General features: G+C 40.1%; 1 protein-coding gene across 1 annotated transcript in view; it reads right to left on the reverse strand.

Annotated features, from left to right (window-relative positions):
* The window catches only part of LOC126204404 (aldo-keto reductase family 1 member B1-like), an 88,721-nt gene that overhangs the window by 41,730 nt on the left and 28,473 nt on the right, over positions 1-18,518 (reverse strand). The window contains exons 2-3 of the mRNA XM_049938782.1: positions 16,253-16,420; positions 2,968-3,084 (exon numbers count right to left, since the gene is read on the reverse strand). Coding sequence (XP_049794739.1) covers positions 2,968-3,084; positions 16,253-16,420 — 285 coding nt within the window. The remainder of the gene's footprint in view (positions 1-2,967; positions 3,085-16,252; positions 16,421-18,518) is intronic.

The raw sequence follows: 18,518 nt of genomic DNA on the forward strand, positions 1-18,518 counted from the left end.
TTTCACAAACTTCATTATCACTGTATGATCTAGGTTTCAGACAATTTTCTACTACATAACTGATCACAGAGACAAGTGTCTAACAAAGATGAGCTTGTTATTCAGGAGACAACTCACCCAAAGGCAGAAGTGCTGTGTCATCGATAGGTGTGCAAACAAAAGGTACAGAGCTTGGCTATCTTTTGGAATGGACTTCCTTTCTCAATTTTATCAGAACAACATGCACACAAACACACACACACTCACACTCACATTCCCCATACAATTGTGTGTGTGTGTGTGTGTGTGTGTGTGTGTGTGTGTGTGTGTGTGCGCACGTGTGCGCGCACGCATGTGCACATAATTCCCTGCTCCAGTATGCCCATCCAATTTGTGTCCCCACATCAGCTAGTTGTGTGCTGTTATCTCACGTCCTAGTCTATGAACTCACATTCCCTACCATCTGTTTGCCACCTGCCACCTCTAACTGCACTCCCAGCTAAATTGCTCCCCATGAGCCACTAGACACTTCCTCCCAACCCCTCACTGGCTCTCGCCTCTCTTCATCTCACACCCCACCCCACCCCACACCCCCACCTCATCCCAGTACACTCACTGTAAGCCAGGAAAGAGCTGGCAGTTGACTAAGCACAACGTAAGGAAACAAGCAGGTGCATGTGAGTGAGTGTGTTCATGTTTTTCCCAAAAGCTTGAAAAACTTTTTAGCCGTTGACTGAGCACAATGTAGGGATACAGACCTGTACATGTGAGTGAGTTTGTGTGTGTTTGTGTGCATGTTTTTTCTACAAGCTTGAATGAGGAAGTGCATTCCAAAAGCTATCCAAGCTCTGTACCTTTTGTTTGTATACCTAATGACAATGCAACACTTCTGCCTTTCAGTAAGCCATCTCCTTTATTCCTAAAAAATTCGTAATTCTCAACCAGAAATTCCTGTCCAATAATGAAGATGAGTATTTCAACCTTTTAATCTATTAAGTCTTGATTTAAACTGTAAAAGTTACATCTGTTTACCATTTTGACAAATACAAAATTCATTACAGTAACATTTACAGTTACTATGACTAAACATATGCTTGGAATAGAGCTATGCACAGGAATGGAATTTTTTGTTACATGTATGAGGTCACCAAGGTTCTTGTTCTATGTAGGCGTTGAATTTGTCTGAAAGGGGTGAATGTGTGTTCTTTCAGTAATAAATGTGGGCATACACACAACTGTTCCTTGATTTCTAACATTTCTAACTGAGTGAGCTTTGCACCTTCTCCCTCTATGTGCAGGACTTCTACATCTATTATGTATTTGTGGTTTTCATTGGGCAATGTTCAGCAAAGGATGGATCTGGCTTCTTTAATCTCCAAATTATATGGTTTTCTCCAAGCCTAGTGCAGATTGACCTCCCAGTTTGTCTAATGTAGGGAAACTGGCACTGTCGACTAACGACATTTTTCTAGATTGTAGAACTAAATGGAAGCTGACACATGCCTTCTATAATGAGTTTGTTTTTGGTTAAGCATTCTGAAACTATTTTCATAGAACTGTCTGCTGTTGAATGTAATGTTTCTGGGCTGGATTCAGTGAGCAACATGCTAAGTCATTGAGAAATAGGAAAGTTAAGCTAACAATGTGAGGTAAACAGCAACTATTTAAAGACTAAGAAGACAGCTACTTTATTCAGAGTAATATCACTCCCGTGTTTAATTTGTATTGGCCAGTCACAAATAGTTTCCAGCAGTTTCAAAATAGTTAATTATTACTACAGTTTACGATATCTGTCCACTGTATTAATGTGTAACTTCTACATCCCTAATGTTTCTCCTCCTTGACAGGATCTACACCACATTATGAATGAGCCAATGGATACAATATGAACAGAGGTAGCCCTATTTTTTTAATCACAATGTAGAAATTACCAATTTTAGTCACTTTCACATATAAGAATTAATGTCAAAAAAAATTGCTCATTTACCTAAAAGAAATTTTTATTTCATACTTTGACGAAGTTGTCATGACATATAGCACACATTTGCTTCCAACTCACTACAGACTATATTATATATGTATATATACTCGCACACACACACATATCCATCCACACATATACAGACACAAGCAGACATATTTAAAGACAAATTTAAAGACAAAGAGTTTGAGCCCAAACTCTTTGTCTTTAAATATGTCTGCTTGTGTCTGTATATGTGTGGATGGATATGTGTGCGTGTGCGAGTGTATACCCGTCCTTTCTTCCCCCTAAGGTAAGTCTTTCCGCTCGCGGGATTGGAATGACTCCTTACCCTCTCCCTTAAAACCCACATCCTTTCGTCTTTCCCTCTCCTTCCCTCTTTCCTGATGAGGCAACACTTTGTTGCGAAAGCTTGAATTTTGTGTGTATGTTTGCGTTCGTTTGTGTGTCTGTCGACCTGCCAGCACTTTCATTTGGTAAGTCACATCATCTTTGTTTTTAGATATATTTTTCCTACGTGGAATGTTTCCCTCAACTATATATATATATATATTAAAAAAACAATGGTGCTGTGACTTACCAAACGAGAAAGCGCTGGTGGATAGACACATTAAAAAACACACAAACACACACACAAATTTCAAGCTTTCACAACCCAAGGTTGCTTCATCAGGAAAGAGGGAAGGAGAGGGAAAGATGAAAGGATGTGGGTTTTACGGGAGAGGGTAACGAGTCACTCCAATCCCGGGAGCAGAAAGACTTATTCCCGGGATTGGAATGGCTACTTACCCTCTCCCTTAAAACCCACATCCTTTCATCTTTCCCTCTCCTTCCCTCTTTCCTGATGAAGCAACCTTGGGTTGTGAAAGCTTGAAATTTGTGTGTGTCTTTGTGTGTTTTCTATTGTGTCTATCTACCAGTGCTTTCTCGTTTGGTAAGTCACAGCATCTTTGTTAGTGTTATTAATTACAATATTTGGTTAGGTATTGCATCAATAGTTGACTCACCTTATATGCAAATGGCCAATGAACAAGATAGAGGTCAACATAATCCAGTTTAAGATCTGCTAGTGTCTTCTTGCATGTTGGCACAACCAGTTCCGGTCTATGACAAGTGTTCCACAACTAGAACAGTAATTTTAGTTTCTATGTATTTCTGCTGCAGAAAGCAGTCACCTATGTGGCATTTTCCAGATGTTTAGGAAACTAGCCAACAAATTTTCTGAACATTCACTTTGTGCATTATGACTATGTCAGGTAAATTGCAATAGTCAAGGCTGCATCAGAAAACAAATCCACAATAATTTTAAAAAGGACTAAAATTAAAACCTGGAAGTAAAGATCATGTTTCATAAGTAAAAGAATATTTCCATATTGAAAACAATATAAAAACTCATGTAATATTAATCAGACAATGGAAACTCCAGGTATGAGTATCAACAATGTAATATTGATGACTGAAATGTATTTCAAACACTCAAATACTGGAACTTCCTGACAGATTAAAATTGCGTGCCATCCTGGATCTTCAGTGTGGGGACTTCACCTTTCACAGGCAATTCGTCTACCAACTGAGCTACCTAAGCATAACCCATGACCCATTATTTATACCAATAGCTCCTCTCCTACCTACCAAATTCCACAGATGTTCTCCTGGATATGTTTGTTACAGGAGTTTTTGTCCCATAAGGTACGCAGGAGAACTTATGTAAAGTTTGGAAGGTAGGAGATGAGGTACTGGGGACATCTTCCAGGAGCCTCTTTAAGGATCTTGGAATTCTTACACTCGCATCCATTACATTTACTCCTGAATGGTTTTTATTGCTGATAGAAAATCATTTTCAGTTAAAATGTGATTTACTCAGTCACAAAACAAGATACAAAAATAATTTTCATGTAGTCTTTGTTTCTTTGTACAGAGTTCCTATTGAAGTTTTGTACTTGGGTGAGGTGACATTCAAGACTCATCTTACATAAAGCAAGAATCACAGAATACCGATGAATTCAAAAGAAAGTCAGAAATATGCCTCATTAGCAACTCTTTCTAAATATGATCAGGCTACCTGGATCCAAGTATTGAAAAGTTGCAGTGTTTGTTATAAAGTTGCCAGATAAAGAGTTACTCAGTTAAATTTAAATCACATAAGAATGAATAGCATTAACCAGTATAGAGATAGTTTATTGTTAATCCAGTAGAAAAAAAAAGTTTTATTTAATTTCCTTGATCTACTAAACATGATCTACTAAACATGGTGAATGAAGAGTCAATATCATTAAAGTCATATACAGAATAAGAAGAATATCTATCTCTACAGTTAAAAACATAAAAATAAAGTTTAGCCCTTGAAAAACTAAAAGAAAAAACACATTCACAGGAAAGACAAAAGCTATTTCATTGGACTGCAGAGAATTAAGGGCAGAAAGGTTTACACAGGCATTTCTCTACTGGCAAATATCTGATTTTAGGAATTCCAGAAATTATCTTACTAATCTGTCATGTAAATATCTTGCACAGATATGCAAAATGAGTTTTCTTACCCACTGTTTTGACTCTCATGATCTCACAGGAAGCACCCTATAACTGTTCAGTGGCACTACACTTTGTGCCAGACAAAATTCACAATGAGATTTTCACTCTGCAGTGGAGTGTGTGCTGATATGAAACTTCCTGGCAGATTAAAACTGTGTGCCCGATCGAGACTCGAACTCAGGACCTTTGCCTTTCGCGGGCATATGCTCTACCATCGGAGCTACCGAAGCACGACTCATGCCCAGTCCTTACAGCGGAGATACTGGCAGAAGTAAAGCTGTGAGGAACGGGCGTGAGTCGTGCTTCGGTAGCTCAGATGGTAGAGCATATGCCCGCGACAGGCAAAGGTCCTGAGTTCGAGTCTCGGTCGGGCACACAGTTTTAATCTGCCAGGAAGTTTCAAAATTCACAATACAGGAAATTCTCTTTGAGCTCTTCTGTAACAGCACACCTACTGTTGCCCTTTTCAAAGGTTGTACACATGCTGCTAATAGTAGGTTGGACCTCTTTCTGACACTTTAAATGTTCACACATATATTTCCACTCATCTGTGATATGTTAAAAATGTAACTTGTCTTCATTCTTCCTGAGGTATTATCACTGGATGTAGCTGGATCTATGATCAAAGTACTAGCACAGATACTCCAATTAATCTCAAAGATGTTTGGTTAAGTCAAGCTTTCATTGGAAAGTTACGTTTGGCATATGTACTTTCTTGATGCTTCCAGTTCACATTAACAATGTTAATAGTGAACATGGACACATTTATCTCTGTGAAATCCCTGACTGGATGTTCAGACTTAAGACTTGTGGATCCCTTCAGTTGGTTGGTTTGTTGATTTAGGGAGGGAACCAAACAGCGAGGTCATTGGTCCCATTGGATTAGGCAAGGAAGTTGGCCATGCGCTTTCAGAGACACCATCCCGGTATTTGCCTCAAGCTATTTAGAGAAATCATGGAAAACCTAAATCTGAATGGCTGGACATGGGTTTGAACTCTCTCTGTCCTCTCCTTTGATTCATTCTGATGGACAATATTATAATGTTGATGCACTGTGCTTGCAGTTTCATACTCTAGGATGTACAGTTGGTCACTCACTAACATTCATTTTTTTAATTACATGATCTTGTTGCATTTCACTGTTTTACTTTATTTCTTAATAACTGCAATTTTCCCTTTGAGCCATTCTCAAGCGGTAATGAAATGTCAAAATAAATGGCCATTTTTATATTAGCTGACACACTTCATTACCGCTTAACAATGACTGGAAAGCAAAAATTGCAGTTGTGAATAAATAAAACAGTACAGTCATAGCTGACAACATTTCAAAAATTCAGTATGACTGTGTACTCAAAATAAGAGATGGTACCCAATCAACTGTGGTTTCTGATGACTTTTGGTTATATCGGGTATTTGGTAATTGTGAGCCTTATGTTGTAGCAATCATAACAGAATTTTATATAACAGTGATGGATACTCTCATCACATTTAGGAAGAACAATTTCATATTTATGTATGAAAAGCAAACAAATTGCATTAATATTTGTTGCACTAACATTTGCTTACTACTGACTCAACCCAGTATTTAACTTATAAGGCCATCGTCAGGTAATAACTCACTAGAATCCACATAAGACTACTGTGTAGGAAACCAAACACTCAATTTCAAGTTTCTCCTAGTGGAAATGATGATGCATACTTGGTGTGTAGACCTCAATGTTGCGATTGGTTTCAGCCTAGCATGTAAACTCTACAAGGGGATACCCAAGGAAACTAAACTAATTTTTTGATGGGCAGAGTTTTTTAGTAGTGCATTCTGTCACTAGGAGCACATAAAATGAACATTCCAGAATCTGTTGGCTAAGTGTCTTTACTGAAGAAGGTCATGACTAGTTTAACAGGGATTATAGTGACAACTATTTCATGTGATTGTTGTTTTTGCAATGGCTAATTTGTATGAACAGCATGAGATGGTAAAATTCTGATTTTTGATCAGAAAAAGTGGAACAGAAACTCTTGAAATGTTAAAACTGAAGTGCAAGGATGAGACTGTTGGGAAAATTCAACTGTCTGAATTGTATTCTCATTCCAAAAATTGTGGAATGTGAATTGATGGCAAACCTCATACTAGTCATCCTTCCATGGCCCAGACACATGAAAATGTTGAAAACATTCATGCAGTCATCTGTGAAGATCAACAACAGACATTGAAGAAATTTTAGATCTGTCAGGAGTGACTTGGAGCTCACTACAGCAAACTGTGACAGACTATTTGGGAATGAAAAGGGTGGTTGCCAAATTCATGCCATGACTGCTGAATGCTGAACAAAAACAAGGTCTCATGGAGGCATACTGTGCTTTGAAACAAGAATCCCAAAATGATCCAAACTTTTTTTCAAAAATTATCATTGGCCACAAAACTTGGTGCTATGCTTACAACCCAGAACCTAAGCAACAGCAAAGCCAATGGAAGACTTCAAGTTCACCTCACCCCAAGAAAGCTTGTCAGGTGAATCAAACATTAAGACAGTGCTGATTCATTTTTTAGATGTGAGAGGAATTGTCTATTCAGAGTTTGTTCCACAAACTCAGACAGTTAACCAGGCTTTCTACTTGGAAGTTTTGAAAAGATAAGCAACAATGTGTGGCAGAAGGGGTCTGATTTGTGGTAGTCGGGTGAGTGATTTTTCCACCATGACAATATCACTGCTCATACAGCCCTATCTGTGTAATCATTCTTTACCAAAAATGGTATGACACCTGTTCCTCACCAACCCATATTCATCTGGCCTTGCCCCGTGTGGCATTTTTGTTTCATAGAATGGAAAGAGACGTGAAAGGAGTATGTTTTGCTGATACTGCTGAGATGAAGAAAAAAGTAATGGAGGCTCTGTCAAGCATCACAAAAGCTGAATTTAAATAATCTTTTGCAAAATAAAATAAAATATTAGAGGTGCAAGTCTATTAGTGCAAGTGGAGCTAGAAGGGCTGTGCCTAAACGTAAATAAAAAGGTTTAAAAATATAAGTTTGGTTTCTTTTTTGATGCAGTCTCATAGAGGCTGCATGTAGCATGTATAAGACTGCAATGAGTGTTTGTGAAGTGGAGTGTTGTAACTGTAATATTAAAATAATCTCATACATGAAAGAGAAGTTAAAGTGATAGTTCTCCATGGAACTTAATGTTTCCATCCTACTAATACTCAATATACATGTGCAAAGATAAAAATACTGTTATATTAATAACAGGTTGAAAGTTGGAATAAGCATGGAAAACCAAACTTTGACACCGAATGATGTATCTCCAATTCTGTATTAAGAACGAAAAATTTGTTTTTACTACCAGGAAGAGCTAAATTCTGATTTTATTCACAAGGCTGCAGTTCACTTTTTAAGCTGGAAAAATATGACAGTTAATGGCTTCAATGGGAAAGGTACACTGATGCCCAGGATTATTCTGTAATGATGTTACAAACATTGAGAGTATCAGAGAAGGGTAAATGCATCAATTTGAGGTATTGGATCCTAGTCCTAAAGCAAATGAGTTGAAAGGTGCAAGTGAAAATTGTTCGTATACCTCTCACTGTGAACCTCTTCTACTGCAGGCTCCTTGCATTCCATATTTTGGGAAGGCATAGCATAGATGAAAACAAGAAAAATATGTTCAGTAAACATGGGCTCTAAAGTGAACACTTGCTTATCTTTACTACACTGAAACACATCTCTTCTACTGAAAAAAGTGCTCATAGGTCTTAAGGACTTTAGAGCCCGCATTTCCTGAATATTTGTTTTCTTATTGTGGCACAACTTGACAAGAAGAAGGGATCTGTTGGTAGGACATGTTCTGAGGCATCAAGGGATCACCAATTTAGTATTGGAGGGCAGCGTGGAGGGTAAAAATCGTAGAGGGAGACCAAGAGATGAATACACTAAACAGATTCAGAAGGATGTAGGCTGCAGTACATATTGCGAGATGAAGAAGCTTGCGCAGGAGAGAGTAGCATGGAGAGCTGCATCAAACCAGTCTCAGGACTGAAGACCACAACAACAACATTTTGGTCTATACTACCTCCTTACAAAATGTGAAAAGGAAGGAGATTGCAGTAGAACCAATCTACTGTCATAGGGAGTCACAACAGTTTTCATTTATAACCTTTACCCCATCATTTCCAGACAAGGGTCCCTTACCTCAAATTGATATATTTACCATTGTCATGGAATCACAGTGTATAATATTTCCATTCAAAGCGTGAATGTTAAGAAAATGAAGTTTCTAGATGCAAAAACCTTGTATAAAAGTGTTCTTCCTCATCAGATAGAGTAAAGACTTGAATTTATGACATTCATTTTGATTGTCTTTTTCAGGACAAACTGAATGTCATTGGTACTGTTATGTTTATGTTTTATAGCCCATATACAGCTCGTGATTGGTTGATGTATATGATCATCACATCATGCTGCCAAAGATTTTGTGAATGACTGCACTAGTGGTGCCATTGCTCTAAAAGGAGCAATTTGAAGAATTTCTTTGTTTCTTTTCAGAGTCAAGAGCTCCCTACCATGCGCCACTAAGAGTATTGCCACTGTGCTGGCTGAAATTATTCTCACTTATTCTGATTTCTGCAGCTTCTTAATAACAGAATCTCAGTATGAATAGGCTGGGACAATATTTTATTTTCATCAAACATTATTCTGTGTTTACTTGTGAAACTGTGCTCGCCAACTGTCATTATCTCAAATTAATGATTGTTAATGTGACATTGGTGGTCTGCACAATTACCCTGAGACTGAGTCTTTCATTAACTGGGTATAGCAGCTCTTTATCTTCTTAGGTGACTGGAAAACAGGTCTTATGCCTAGTATTCCAAAAAGCCTACATATTTTGGTAGATGTAATGCAGAGAGAACGAAGCACAATAGGTGATGATCCATGCTTACCAATCACAAGCCATCTATGAGCTAAAAAAGGCCCCCATAACACAGCCACAACAGTCTGTTGTTTCTGGTGAAGCACTAGGAGGTAAATGTCGAAAGCTGGAGTTTTCATTCTGATCTCATATGGCTCGAAAGCTGAGAATGATTTAAACACCTTAGGTGCTATAATAATTTTACCGCTGTCTGAATCATCACAAATTGTTGTAATTGCAACCAGTAATTACTACTACTATTAAATCTATGGGATTACTGGTTTATCTCAAAATAATGATAGCTTAGTCAATAAGAGTCCCTGTGCAACACAATCTGCATTTCCTAGTCTTTAATTGCTGGCCTCATGTTCTTCTTTCTCCTTTCCTTTCCTCCTTCATCTCTAATCATTTTCTGTCTTCAGTCTCTTCTTAAGTCTTCTTCTATCACAGACATTATAGTATACAGAGTACACAAAATAAAATTGGTCCATAAAACATTCACTAAGATGCTTGACTGGTCCTCACTGACATCAATGCTGTGCACAATTTCACAAACTGCGAGATGGGTTTTCAATGTTCTGCTGCAGCTTTTCCAGTGTGTAAGTATTATTTGAATATACGTAACATTTCAATGTGCCTCACAGGCCAAAATCACAGAGAGAGAGATCAGTTGATAAAAGTGGTCAGGAGACTGCATAGCCTTCGTTGATTGTCTTGTCCTCTCCAAACACATCATGCACTCATGATAAGGTTTTGACAACCTTGTCATGTCCTCATCAGAAACAACAGACTGTAGTGTGTGCCTTGCTGAAAATACCGATACAGTCACAAATTTTTCGAGAGTTGAGTAACATAGAGTTAAAGAGTTCCTGGATATATTAGTTAACATTACCAGTCAAATGGGAGAATAGTGTTATGCTGAGAGCACAAAATGCTGCATGCCAAACACCAATTTTTGAAATACTACTAGGATTTTTCTGATGTGTAATGACACATGTTCTTTGAATTTGTATATCCTGACAGGCTGAATGAGAAAGAAGAAATGAAAACTGAGGATCCAGAAATCCAGATTCCCCTTCACTCACAAACCACTGGCAGAACTCAGCATGCAAACATTCAGCTGAGTGCTTTAACTCATGAATAGCAGTAAATTATTAAGGATACAGATGAAATACTTTTCTTTATATTTCAACATGACTAAAATTGATCAGCAAACAACAAGAAGTTGAGTAAAGCAGGAGAGAAAGGTAAAGAGCTCCACAATAAGCAAAAACTAGCAGAAAGACTTACCCCAGAAAGTAGAAGGAGGTGACTGCAAGAAACAGGATTCCCTCATTTGCATGATTGTGTAGCATTAGCTTCCAGCCCTGTGTTTGCAACTAAGTGAAATGCTGATGATGGTGAATGCATCCTTTGACTTTATACTGGCTAAATTTTGATGCTTTCAAAGTAGTGAGAGTTTCTTGTTATTGTGTCTCTTAAATCAATTGTGTGGCACCTCTCAAATTTTTAGAGAAATTCTGCATTTCTCTTTATTAAAATTTCTTGGAAGATATGCTAAAGTGACATAGAACTCGTGCATTATTACTTGGCCTGAGCACAGAAATGCATTGTTGTCCTCAGTGTAACGTGAGGTCAACCCCTCTTTTTCTGGGGTGGCCGGGGGGGGGGGGGGGGGGGTTGAGCTGCGTGTGTCTGTTGCCTGTCACCTACTGAGCTCTGGATTACTTTCACTTATAAATGAAACATTCTCTTCCCATTTTGGCTACACTGCAGGAATAGAGATGTGCACATGCCGGCTGCACTGCAACCTTTCTCAAACGACAGTAAAAAAAATGATTCTCACATATCTCATAGCCTGGTTTGTCAGCTTCATGATGAACTACTTATCACTTCATTAATGATTGTGCCTAGTTATTATGATATTTTTATATTAAGTAAGATACTGTGTGAAATTCGAATAGTTTGCAATGGAAAATAGAGGTGTTTGATACATGTTAGATTATATATTTATGTACACGAAAAAGCGCTAAGATATTCAATTTTTCTTTAAACTTGAGACGAGATCTACACTGAAGTGACAGAAGTTCTTTAACCCAGTGTACTGCAGCAGCTTAACATAGCATGGACTCAACAAGTCGTTAGAGGTCCCCTGCAGAAATACTGAGCCTTATTGCCTGTATAACTATCCATAATTAGGAAAGTGTTTCAGCTCAGGATTTTACGCACAAACTGGCTCCTTGATAATGCTCCAGAAATGTTCGATGTTTGGTGATCTAGGTGGCCAAACCCTTCACTCAAATTATCCAGAATGTTCCTCAAACCAATCACGAACAACTGTGGCTTTTGATATGGTGTATTATCATCCATAAAAATACCATCATTGTTTGGGAGGATGACATCTGTGAACGGCTGTAAATGGTCTCCAAGTAGCCAAACATCCAGAAGAACAAGTCCATTACAGGTAAACACAGCCCCCACCATTATGGAGCTACCAGCACCTTGCACAGTGCCTCTTTGGCTGCTTGGGTTTATGGCTTCACGGGGTCTGTACCACGCTGTTCTTACCAACTGAAATTGGGACTCATGTGACCAGGCCACTGTTTCCCAGTTGTCTAGGGTCCAACTGATATGGTCACAATACCAGGAGATGTGCTGCAGGCGATATCGTGCTTTTACCAAAGGCACTTTCGTCGGTCGTCTGCTGTCGTAGTCCATGAACGCCAAATTTCGGCACACTGTCCTAACGGATACAATCTTCGTATGTCCCACATCGATTTCTGCTGTTTTTTCACGCAATTTTGCTTGCCTGTTAGTACTGACAATTCGATCCAAACTCTGCCATTCTCCGTCGTTAAGTGAAGGCCGTCGGCCACTGTGTTGTCCGTTGTGAGAAGTAATGCCGGAAATGTGGTGTTCCCAGCACACTCTTGACACACTGTATCTCGGAATATTGGATTTCCTAACGATTTTCGAACTGGAATGTCCCATGCGTCCAGCTCCAACTACCATTCCGCATTCAAAATCTGTTAATACCCGTCGTACGGCCATAATCACGTCGGAAACCTTTTCACAAGAATCACCCAATTGCAAATGACAGTTCTGTCAATGCACTGCCCTTTTATACCTCGTGCACGCAGTACGACCGCTGTCTGTACATGTGCATCTAGCTATCCCACGACTTTTGTCACTTCAGTGCTCCTCTATCTATCTACAATCTCAAGAAAATAGACTGTATGTAGTGCACTCACTTTCGATCGTGTGGCAAACGTTCGAGTGGAAGTGAGATATTCATAACATCCCTCGCATCTCATAAACAGTCCGAGATACCGAAAGGAATTTTTGGAAAATGACAGCGTGCAAAATGGAGAATATTTTGCCATACAGCTAACCTGCGAAACTTCCTTACCTACTGCGATAGACAAGTGATTTTTTTAATGAAAATATGTAATTATGTTAAGGGCTATCGATAGCTGGTGAAATTAGCATTATTATAGGTTTGTAACAACCTAAGTGAAGGAATCACAGTCTCATTTTTACCACAGAACGATCTTTTCATAAGCTGTTGACCGTACTTAGTCGTCAGTTATTTGATTAATAGTAGACTGTTTCTAGATTCTGTCGCAGTTGCAGCTGCATTAGCATGTTAGCGAGGTGAAATATTGGAAACTCCTCTGTGTTTTGGGATATCGATAACTGGTGAAAAAAAGGCTCTGAGCACTATGCGACTTAACTTCTGAGGTCATCAGTCGCCTAGAACTTGGAACTAATTAAACCTAACTAACCTAAGGACATCACACACATCCATGCCCGAGGCAGGATTCGAACCAGCGACCGTAGCGGTCGCTCGGCTCCAGACTGTATCGTCTAGCTGGTGAAATTAGCGTTATTATAGGTTTGTAACAACCTAAGTGAAGGAATCACAGTCTCATTTTTACCACAGAACGATCTTTTCATAAACTGTTGACAGTACTTAGTCGTCAGTTGTTTGATTAATAGTAGACTGTTTCTAGATTCTGTCGCAGTTGCAGCTGCATTAGCATGTTAGCGAGGTGAAATATTGGAAACTCCTCTGTGTTTTGGGATATCGATAACTGGTGAAAAAAAGGCTCTGAGCACTATGCGACTTAACTTCTGAGGTCATCAGTCGCCTAGAACTTGGAACTAATTAAACCTAACTAACCTAAGGACATCACACACATCCATGCCCGAGGCAGGATTCGAACCAGCGACCGTAGCGGTCGCTCGGCTCCAGACTGTATCGTCTAGCTGGTGAAATTAGCGTTATTATAGGTTTGTAACAACATAAGTGAAGGAATCACAGTCTCATTTTTACCACAGAACGACCTTTTCAAAAGCTGTTGACCGTACTTAGTCGTCAGTTGTTTGATTAATAGTAGACTGTTTCTAGATTCTGTCGCAGTTGCAGCTGCATTAGCATGTTAGCGAGGTGAAATATTGGAAACTCCTCTGTGTTTTGGGATATCGATAACTGGTGGAAAAAAGGCTCTGAGCACTATGCGACTTACCTTCTGAGGTCATCAGTCGCCTAGAACTTGGAACTAATTAAACCTAACTAACCTAAGGACATCACACACATCCATTCCCGAGGCAGGATTCGAACCAGCGACCGTAGCGGTCGCTCGACTCCAGACTGTACCGTCTAGCTGGTGAAATCAGCATTATTATAGGTTCGTAACAACCTAAGTGAAGGAATCACAGTCTCATTTTTACCACAGAACGATCTTTTCATAAGCTGTTGACCGTACTTAGTCGTCAGTTGTTTGATTAATAGTAGACTGTTTCTAGATTCTGTCGCAGTTGCAGCTGCATTAGCATGTTAGCGAGGTGAAATATTGGAAACTCCTCTGTGTTTTGGGATATCGATAACTGGTGAAAAAAAGGCTCTGAGCACTATGCGACTTAACTTCTGAGGTCATCAGTCGCCTAGAACTTGGAACTAATTAAACCTAACTAACCTAAGGACATCACACACATCCATGCCCGAGGCAGGATTCGAACCAGCGACCGTAGCGGTCGCTCGGCTCCAGACTGTAGCGTCTAGCTGGTGAAATCAGCATTATTATAGGTTTGTAACAACCTAAGTGAAGGAATCACAGTCTCATTTTTACCACAGAACGATCTTTTCATAAGCTGTTGACCGTACTTAGTCGTCAGTTGTTTGATTAATAGTAGACTGTTTCTAGATTCTGTCGCAGTTGCAGCTGCATTAGCATGTTAGCGAGGTGAAATATTGGAAACTCCATTGTGTTTTGGGAAAATAAAATAATTTTAACATGGCAACAAGAGAAAGAAGAAAGGTGTACAGGACAGGCGAAAATAAAACGTTCCCTGTGTTGCAATTTCAGTGTAATACTGTACCCACTGTGTTTTCAATAATAAACGGCTGACTTGCCAAATAATTTGTCGTACTGGCATGACCTGTTTATGTCATCGTTTTCATACTCCCTAGCAATAGCAGAAGTGCTTCATGGCATCTGTGTGAAGGCTTAAGCGAAGGGTATCCAACCCGCGGCCAGCGGGCCGCATGCAGCCCGAAGCAAGGATCAGTGCCGTCTGTCACACAATCGAAAAAAAATTCTATTTATGTAAAGTTATGATAAACTGAACATCAACAACAGCAAAACGAGGATAATGGAATGTAGTCGAATTAAGTCGGCTGATGCCGAGGGAATTAGATTAGGGAATGAGACAAAGTAGTAAAGGAGTTTTGCTATTTGGGGAGCTAAATAACTGATGATGGTCGAAGTAGACTGGATATAAAATGTAGACTGGCAATGGCAAGGAAAGCGTTTCTGAAGAAGATAAATTTGTTAACATCGAGTATAGATTGTAAGTCTCAGGAAGTCGTTTCTGAAAATATTTGTATGGAGTGTAGCCAGCCATGTATGGAAGTGAAACATGGACGATAATAGTTTGGACAATAAGAGAATAAAAGCTTTCAAAATGTGGTGCTACAGAAGAATGCTGAAGATTAGATGGGTAGATCACATAACTAATGAGGAAGTATTGAATAGGATTGGGGAGAAGAGAAGTTTGTGGCACAACTTGACTAGAAGAAGGGATCGGTTGGTAGGACATGTTTTGAGGCATCAAGGAATCACCAATTTAGTACTGGAGGGCAGCGTGGAGGGTAAAATCGTAGTGGGAGACCAAGAGACGAATACACTAAGCAGATTCAGAAGGATGTAGCCTGCAGAACGTACTGGGAGATGAAGAAGCTTGCACAGGATAGAGTAGCATGGAGAGCTGCATCAAACCAGTCTCAGGACTGAAGACCACAACAGCAACGACGATAAACTGAATATCTTCAATTTGAATCTCCCGCCGCACGATGATGTGAGTTAACTAAATACACCTCCAACTGTCTTTTATTTTCTTTTTTCCCTTTTATTTTTCTCAGCATTTATTTTTAGAGTTAAGTGCAGTGTAGGCAGCCCAAAAATACTAGTCTTCTTCCTTATGTGGCCCAGGTGAGCTAAGGATTGGACAGCCCTGGCTTCAGCTGTAGAACTACACCACGCTGTCCCTTCCGTTAGGGAGCTTCCGCCATTAGTGTTGTCCGCCCCCCCCCCCCCTTCCACCGCTACTGCACCCTTACCGCAGTCATAGCCTAAGTAATATTGTGCGCACTCTGTTAAGTTTTTATGTAAACAAATTATTACTATATGAAAACATTTTACATGTTTTATTGTATTGCTGACAGCTAGATTCTTTTTGAGCCTAGTGGAGGAGGGGGGAGGGTTGTAATGAACTGTGGACTACTAGACCCCCGCAACCCCAATATCGAATTCTAGATGCATGCCTGTATCTCACATTATATATTTTTATTCATTACCTTGCTGGTGACAAACACCTCTTCCCGCTTGACTGCCCCTTCCTTAAATTTCTCCTGCAGTGCTTCGCCCACTTCTGACTCGTTGCGGTACACAGCAGCAGTGTCGATATGGCGATAACCGGCGTCGATTGCGTGTTTAACTGCCTCCCTGACTTCTCCTGGAGTTGCCTGTAACATAAAAAAATTGTAACGTTCACCTATTAATTATGATGCGAGTCACTTTTTACTACTCTCTCACATACTTCTTGGGCCCATCCTCAAATCCCCACAACTTGGGTTTTTCTAGTATCAGCTTCGGATCTTTGCTCCTCATTAGATGTTTCTGTAGGAGGGACAGATACGAGAGGTCAGAAGCTATGTTTCTCGACGTGCAGACACGTTCAGTACAGTTTGGCGTCTATCTTGTTGTACGAGGGTGAGTCAAATGAAAGCCTTAAATATTTTTTAAATATTATTTATTGAGCAGAAGTGGTACAAAGCTGTGTCACTTTTCAAAATAATCTCCCCCACGCTCAATGCAAGTCCTCCAGCGCATACAAAGTGCATAAATTCCTTTAGAAAAAAATTATTTTGGTAGTCCACGCAACCACTCATGCACCGCGTGGCGTACCTCTTCATCTGAACGGAACTTCTTTCCTCCCATTGCGTCTTTGAGTGGTCCAAACATATGGAAATCACTTGGGGCAAGGTCTGGTGAGTCTGGTGGATGAGGAAGACACTCAGAATGCAGGTCTGTGATTGTTGCAACTGTTGTATGGGCAGTGTGGGGCCTTGCAGTGTCATGTTGCAAAAGGACACCTGCTGACAGAAATCCACATCGCTTTGATTTGATTGCAGGCCACAGATGATTTTTAGGAGATCTGTGTATGATGCACTGGTGACAGTGGTCCCTCTAGACATATAATGCTCCAAAATGACCCCTTTTTCGCCCCAAAAGAGAGTCAGCGTAAAGCCGGCCGAAGTGGCCGTGCGGTTAAAGGCGCTGCAGTCTGGAACCGCAAGACCGCTACGGTCGCAGGTTCGAATCCTGCCTCGGGCATGGATGTTTGTGATGTCCTTAGGTTAGTTAGGTTTAACTAGTTCTAAGTTCTAGGGGACTAATGACCTCAGCAGTTGCGTCCCATAGTGCTCAGAGCCATTTGAGCCAGCATAACCTTCCCTGCTGATGGTTCTGTTCGAAACTTCTTTGGTTTTGGTGTTGAGGAATGCTCGCTCTCTTCGTTTCCGGCTGGTGGAAGTGAAACCGAGTTTCGTCCCCAGGTAACGATTCTTGCAAGGAAGCCATCACCTTCTCATTCAAAGCGCCAAAGAAGTTCTTCACAAGCATCAACACGTCGTTCTCTCATTTCAGGAGTCAGCTGCCGTGGCACCCATCTCGCAGACACTTTATGAACTTGGAGCACATCATGCACAATGTGGTGTACTGACCCATGACTAATCTGTAAACATGCTGCAATGTCATTCAGTGTCACTCGGCGGTTTTCTTTCACTATGGCTTCAACTGCTGCAGTGTTCTGTGGAGTCACAAATCGTTGTGCCTGACCTGGACGAGGAGCATCTTCCACTAAAGTCACACCATTTGCGAACTTCCTACTCCATTCGTAGACTTGCTGCTATGGCAAACATGCATCACCGTACTGAAGCTTCATTCGTCGATGAATTTCAATAGGTTTCACACCTTCACTACGCAAAAACCGAATAACAGAACGCTGTTCTTTCCTGGTGCAAGTCGGAAGTGGGGCGGTCATCTTTATACTGATACTGCGACGGTATGTGTGCATCTGCACTATGCTGCCGCTTACAGGCCATTCTGCACGCTGTCTGTAGCACGCTTACCAACATACAGTATAAAGGCGCGAAATTTCGATTTGTTATTATAAATTTAAGGTTTTCATTTGACTCACCCTCGAATGAACTACTTTACTCCGACTTTTCTTTGAACAAAATGCTCCCTATAAACACAATGCCGACAAGGAACCAATTCCTTGTTGGAAAAAGGCTCCTACTGCTGATATTTTCTCGCAAACCTCGAGTTCATTAATTACAGGACTAAAAAGATACACTCAGAAAAAAACGGCACACCACGAAGTAATTATCAGAATGGAACAGAAATCAGTAGATGTGATGTACATGATGTGTATATGTAAAGGCAAATAAATGATTATAATTTCACAAGAATTGTATGATATATTCAAGATAAAGAGGTTCACCGACTGAATTAGTCAATAACGCAATGGCTCACCTCTGCCCCTTCCCAGTCGGTTCT

The sequence above is a fragment of the Schistocerca nitens genome, chromosome 9, assembly GCF_023898315.1.
Source record: "Schistocerca nitens isolate TAMUIC-IGC-003100 chromosome 9, iqSchNite1.1, whole genome shotgun sequence".
NCBI classification, from domain to species: domain Eukaryota; kingdom Metazoa; phylum Arthropoda; class Insecta; order Orthoptera; family Acrididae; genus Schistocerca; species Schistocerca nitens.